General features: G+C 42.4%; 1 protein-coding gene across 5 annotated transcripts in view; it reads right to left on the reverse strand.

The window, feature by feature from the left end:
• arl13b (ADP-ribosylation factor-like 13b) overlaps positions 1-6,397 on the reverse strand; it is a 123,479-nt gene that overhangs the window by 30,365 nt on the left and 86,717 nt on the right. For all 5 annotated transcript variants that reach the window (XM_038802187.1, XM_038802189.1, XM_038802188.1 and 2 more), the window contains exon 5: positions 4,014-4,119. In XM_038802187.1, coding sequence (XP_038658115.1) covers positions 4,014-4,119 — 106 coding nt within the window. The remainder of the gene's footprint in view (positions 1-4,013; positions 4,120-6,397) is intronic.

A 6,397-nucleotide genomic window follows, 5' to 3' on the forward strand; every position in this document is an offset into this window, starting at 1 on the left:
GGGGGTTCAGGACTGGCAGTTAAACATCCAAGGATATACAACCTATCGAAAAGACAGGGAGGTGGGCCGAGGGGGTGGGGTTGCCTTGTTAGTTAAGAACAAAATTAAATCTATGGCACTAAACGACATAGGGTCGGATGATGTGGAGTCTGTGTGGGTAGAATTGAGGAATCACAAAGGCAAAAAAACCATAATGGAAGTTATGTACATACCTCCTAACAGTGGTCAGGACCAGGGGTGCAACATGTACCAGGAAATAGAAAAGGCATGTCAGAAAGGCAAGGTCACGGTGATCATGGGGGACTTCAATATGCAGGTGGATTGGGTAAATAACGTAGCCAGTGGATCCAAAGAAAAGGAATTCATGGAATGCTTACAAGATGGCTTTTTGGAACAGCTTGTCATGGAGCCCACAAGGGAGCAGGCTATTCTGGACCTGGTGCTATGTAATGAACCAGACTTTATAAAAGATCTTAAAGTAAGGGAACACTTAGGAAGCAGCGATCATAATATGGTTGAGTTCAGTCTGCAGTTTGAAAGAGAGAAGGCAAAATCGGATGTAATGGTGTTACAGTTAAATAAAGGTAATTACGAGGGCATGAGAGAGGAACTGGCGAAAATCGACTGGAAGCAGACCCTAGTGGGGAAGACAGCAGAGCAAAAATGGCAGGAGTGTGTATGCATAATTGAGGACACTGTACAGAGGTTCATCCCCAAGAAAAGAAAGATTATCCGGGGAGGGATTAGACAGCCATGGCTGACAAAGGAGGTCAGGAAATGTATCAAAGAAAAAGAGAGATCCTATAAAGTGGCCAAAAGCACTGGGAAATCAGAAGATTGGGAAGGCTACAAAAACAAACAGAGGTTAACAAAGAGACAAATAAGGAAGGAGAGGATCAAATATGAAGGCAGGCTAGCCAGTAATATAAGAAATGATAGTAAAAGTTTCTTTCAATACATAAGAAACAAACGACAGGCCAAAGTAGACATTGGGCCAATTCAAACTGATTCCGGAAGGCTAGTGATGGGAGACGAGGGAAATGGCTGGAGAACTTAATAAGTACTTTGCGTCTGTCTTCACAGTGGAAGACATGAGTAATATCCCAAAAATTATAGAGGGTCAGGGGGCTGAGTTGAGTATGGTTGCCATTACAAAAGAGATGGTGCTAAAAAAGCTAAAAGGTCTTAAAATTGACAAATCTCCTGGCCCCGATGGGCTACACCCTAGAGTTCTGAGAGAGGTGGCTGAAGAAATAGCGGAAGCGTTGGTTGAGATCTTTCAAAAATCACTGGAGTCAGGGAAAGTCCCGGACGATTGGAAGATCGCTGTTGTAACCCCCTTGTTCAAGAAAGGATCAAGACAAAAGATGGAAAATTATAGGCCAATTAGCCTAACCTCGGTTGTTGGTATAATTCTAGAATCGATCGTTAAGGATGAGATTTCTAAATTCTTGGAAGAGCAGGGTCGGATTAGAACAAGTCAACATGGATTTAGTAAGGGGAGGTCGTGCCTGACGAACCTGTTAGAATTCTTTGAGGAGGTGACAAGTAGGTTAGACCAGGGAAACCCAGTGGATGTGGTCTATCTGGATTTCCAAAAGGCCTTTGATAAGGTGCCACACAGGAGGCTGCTGAGTAAGGTGAGGGCCCATGGTGTTCGAGGTGAGCTACTGGCATGGGTTGAGGACTGGCTGTCTGACAGAAGGCAGAGAGTTGGGATAAAAGGTTCTTTTTCGGAATGGCAGCCGGTGACCAGCGGTGTCCCACAGGGTTCAGTGTTGGGGCCACAGCTGTTCACCATATATATTAATGATCTGGATGAAGGGACTGGGGGCATTCTAGCGAAGTTTGCCGATGATACGAAGTTAGGTGGTCAGGCAGGTAGTGCTGAGGAAGTGGGGAGGCTGCAGAAGGATCTAGACAGTTTGGGAGAGTGGTGCAGGAAATGGCTGATGCAATTCAACGTGAGAAAATGTGAGGTCTTGCACTTTGGAAAAAAGAATCCAAGCATAGACTACTTTCTAAACGGTGGAGAAAATTCATAATGCCAAAGTACAAAGGGATCTGGGAGTGCTAGTTGAGGATTCCCTAAAGGTAAACATGCAGGTTGAATCTGTGATTAAGAAAGCGAATGCAATGTTGTCATTTATCTCAAGAGGGTCGGAATATAAAAGCAGCGATGTGCTACTGAGCCTTTATAAGGCTCTGGTTAGGCCCCATTTGGAGTACTGTGTCCAGTTTTGGGCCCCACATCTCAGGAAGGACATACTGGCACTGGAGCGTGTCCAGAGGAGATTCACACGGATGATCCCTGGAATGGCGGGTCTAACATATGATGAACGGCTGAGGATCCTGGGATTGTATTCACTGGAGTTCAGAAGGTTAAGGGGAGATCTAATAGAAACTTACAAGATAATACATGGCTTGGAAAGGGTGGACGCAAATAAACTGTTTCCGTTAGGCGAGGAGACAAGGACCCGTGGGCACAGCCTTAGAATTAGAGGGGGTAAATTCAGAACAGAAATGCGGAGACATTTCTTCAGCCAGAGAGTGGTGGGCCTGTGGAATTCATTGCCGCGGAGTGCAATGGAGGCCGGGACACTAAATGGCTTCAAGGCAGAGATAGATAAATTCTTGATGTCGCGAGGAGTTAAGGGCTACGGGGAGAATGCTGGTAGGTGGAGTTGAAATGCCCATCAGCCATGATTGAATGGCGGAGTGGACTCGATGGGCCGAATGGCCTTACTTCCACTCCTATGTCGTATGGTCTTATGGTCTTAAGTCACTGTCATCCTAACTTGAAAATATACTGCCAGGTATATCACAGGTTAGAGAGGTGTGAATTGTCTCAAGCTAGGACAGTTGATAGGTTTTCGCAAGCCCAGGCCAGATGGTGGGAGGTTAATTGTAGTGAGACATGAATCGAATTTCCCGGTTGAAGCCGTACTCATGCATGCAGAACTTGGCTATCAGTTTCTGCTCGGAGATTCTGCGTTGTCATGCATCCTGAAGGCTGCCTTGGAGATCAAATAAACCAGATGGACTTTAACCTGGTGTTATAAGACTTTGTACGGTGTACATATGCGCTGCAGTGGCTCAAGAAGACAGCTCACTGCCACCTTCTCAAGCGCAATTCGGGATGGCATTAAATGCTAGCTTAGTCAGCAATGCCCATGACCCATGAACAAGTTAAAAAAAAGTTCATGAACTGAAACATCAAGAGTTTTGAATCTGGTTGTTAGAAAGGTGATGTTAAAAGAACAGGTAAAATCTTGAAGCAATACATGTTGGGAGCACGGTAGCATTGTGGATAGCACAATCGCTTCACAGCTCCAGGGTCCCAGGTTCAATTCCAGCTTGGGTCGTCTGCACATCCTCCCAGTGTGTGCGTGGGTTTCCTCCGGGTGCTCCGGTTTCCTCCAAAGATTGGCTATGATAAATTGCCCTTAGTGTCCAAAATTGCCCTTAATGTTGGGTGGGGTTACTGGGTTATGGGGATAGGGTGGAGGTGTTAACCTGGGTGGGGTGCTCTTTCCAGGAGCCGGTGCAGACTCGATGGGCCGAAAGGCCTCCTTCTGCACTGTAAATTCTATGAAATCTATGAAGTTTAATGTGGAAAACATTATGATAATGCAGTTTGGTTTTAAGAATGAGGAGAGAACATGAGCACTAACTGATAAAGCTTCAAATAAAGCAGCAGTGACACTTAGGGGGCTCCAAAATACAAATCACGATCTAGAAGAATAGTTTTCTATAGCTGAGATTCACGTTTTATAAATCGGCATATAGAATACAAAGACAAACAGTTAATGATGAATCTATATGAATCTATACAAATCACTAATTCAACCACAGCTTGATATTTAATTTAGGGAATCTTATTTCAGAAAAGATAAAAAGACATAGAGAGGTGCAGAAGAGATTGACAAATTTTGAAGGAAAACAATGAAATGAACTGAGCCTCCTTTTATTCCAGTAAAGTGGATATTTGAAGGTGATATTCAAATACTTACAATTTGACATAGACATTTATTTTCATTGACCAGCTTCTCCAAAGAAAGGTACTCTATGATATCAGCCTCTGCTAATGCTCCGTCACAATCTTGTTTGTTAGCCAATCTATAATTTAAAAAAAGATTATATTTCTATTTAACTTTTTTTTTTAAACAAACTAACCACATACTTGGATATTTAATACACTTATTTGAAGGCTGGCAATTTCCAATTCATCATTTTGAAAGGATTCCAAGTATAATTTCTAACTCTTTCATTAAATTATCTTTAATCATTATTGCGAATGTAGTTTTAATTTTGTTCAACCTCTTTTTTTTACTGACATCCGATATTTCTGTTACTGAGAAATAAATGATGGTAAAGTTTTCTCAAAGCATTAAGTCAATTTGTTGGGTTATAATAGTATAGGGACAGAAGCCTTTTTATATGGAGATTTACAATTATTAATTTGGGCTCAAGGTGATGGAGAAAATTGAATGAAATAGTGAAAAAAATATAACAATGGGGTTTGACTTAATACACTGTTACAATCTGGTTTGGGCCATTGGTTGTTGTTTAATGTAGATAGAGTTTGAAATTCCGGTTAACCCCGAGAAGAATAAAGTCACAAGAGTCCACAGTTTTAAATAAACAAATTAAACTTTACTGCACAAAGTCAGAAAAATAAAAAAATTATAATATCCATCATATACTTTAACATTCATAACTCACCACGCTGCACATTAAACAACAGATGCAACCAAGACACACACCCCACGGATTTATCAGCAACCCACCCAGCCATCAGTGATCAATGTGAGTCACAAAATTTCATTGCCTCAATAGGGATTTCAACTCCTTACTTTAAGATCTAGCCTCAGAGTTCCTTCAAAAGTAATTCCAACTCAGGCTACCTTAATGACTGTTCACTTCCCGATAGTCCAATCCCTTTTTGAGATTGCATTTCACAAAGCTGCACTCCTACCTCTAATTACTTGCACACTTCCAACTCTTAGCAGACCACTAGCTTCACTAAACAGGCACTTACTTTGGATTTTTCTGAACCCCAGTCTCCGAGCTGAACTAAGCTTCAAATGGATCTCAGGGCTTCGCTGAGTCCTAACTGCCTGACATGGAATCAGAGACCTTCCACCAACTTCTCAGCTTGCCAGAACCTCACTGAGCCCTAAGAGACTAATAGCTCCCGGGGTTTCTCTGTGAGCTGCTGTGAACCACAAATGGTCCAAACTACAACCAACCACGTCTCCCAGCAAACACGCAGACAAATTGGAAGCAGAAAACATTCTTCAGCTCCACACATCTCCATGAGAATGCAGCCTTTAAGGGTTCACGGAATACTGTTCATTAGCTAATTTAGCTCTAACCCCCAAAACACCACATTTCTCTGGGCTGCACTTCGCAAGCAGCGTAAACATCACATCTCCAGCTCTCCAGTTAAGTAAGCCTACCTGCTGTTTTAGGATCTTACATTTCTAGTTGTTAAACCCTCAAGTCAACATGTCCCATTCTTTTATGTGTAATCGACTTAATTAATTCTCAAAGGTAATTAAAGGTGGGCAATAAATGTTGGCCTTGCCAACTACACCCACAAAACCACAAATAAATAAATTAAAATGAATGGCCTGTAACTTCCTTGGAATGACAATCAGCGGCGGATTGCCTCTCCATATAGACTTTCCTTGGCTGAAATTATAATCCTTTCTCGCCCAAACCTTCCTGACACAGGCCAGGAGAAACCCAAGAAGCACAGCAGCTCAAGGGCTCCAGCAGCAAGGATAAAAGGCCTCGCTTCTTTTTTTAATCGCACTAGCTGCCGTAAAGCGACTGAATTTAAAGGAACCATTTAAAGAAACAAGGTTAAGTAAATAGGACGTGCAGCTACCAGGTGGGATGAGAAAGTTATGAATGCTTCCAACTCGACAAGTTTTTTTAAGCGGATGCATGCAAGCACAAGAAAGGAATAAATAGGCACAGGCTATACTGAGCCTTGGGAAATGACCCCCTCACCCCCAAAGCTGCATAATTGCAACCTGGAGGTCCTGCATAGGCCAAGCACAAGTCAGCCCTTCAATTAACTGTATGTGTGCAGCCACACAAAAAGCTTGAAAAGGCCCACGTGCTTAAATTAATCAAAGGCATGCAGCATAAAAATAAAATTTGAGGAACATTGCTATTATACTCTTATTGAATGGCAGAGCTAGCTCAAGGGCAATGTACTCAGAATAAAGTTTATTTCAAGGTAGCTTCATTAACCACAGATACATTATTCCTGTGAATGATGATCAGCTTAATATGGAAAGACTGCACCCTGCTCATGGATTCTGGTTTTCATTCGTGGATGCCTATGAATTCTGGTCACTGATCCACTAGCCTTAGTAGCCAG

Source organism: Scyliorhinus canicula, chromosome 7, assembly GCF_902713615.1.
Source record: "Scyliorhinus canicula chromosome 7, sScyCan1.1, whole genome shotgun sequence".
NCBI lineage: Eukaryota > Metazoa > Chordata > Chondrichthyes > Carcharhiniformes > Scyliorhinidae > Scyliorhinus > Scyliorhinus canicula.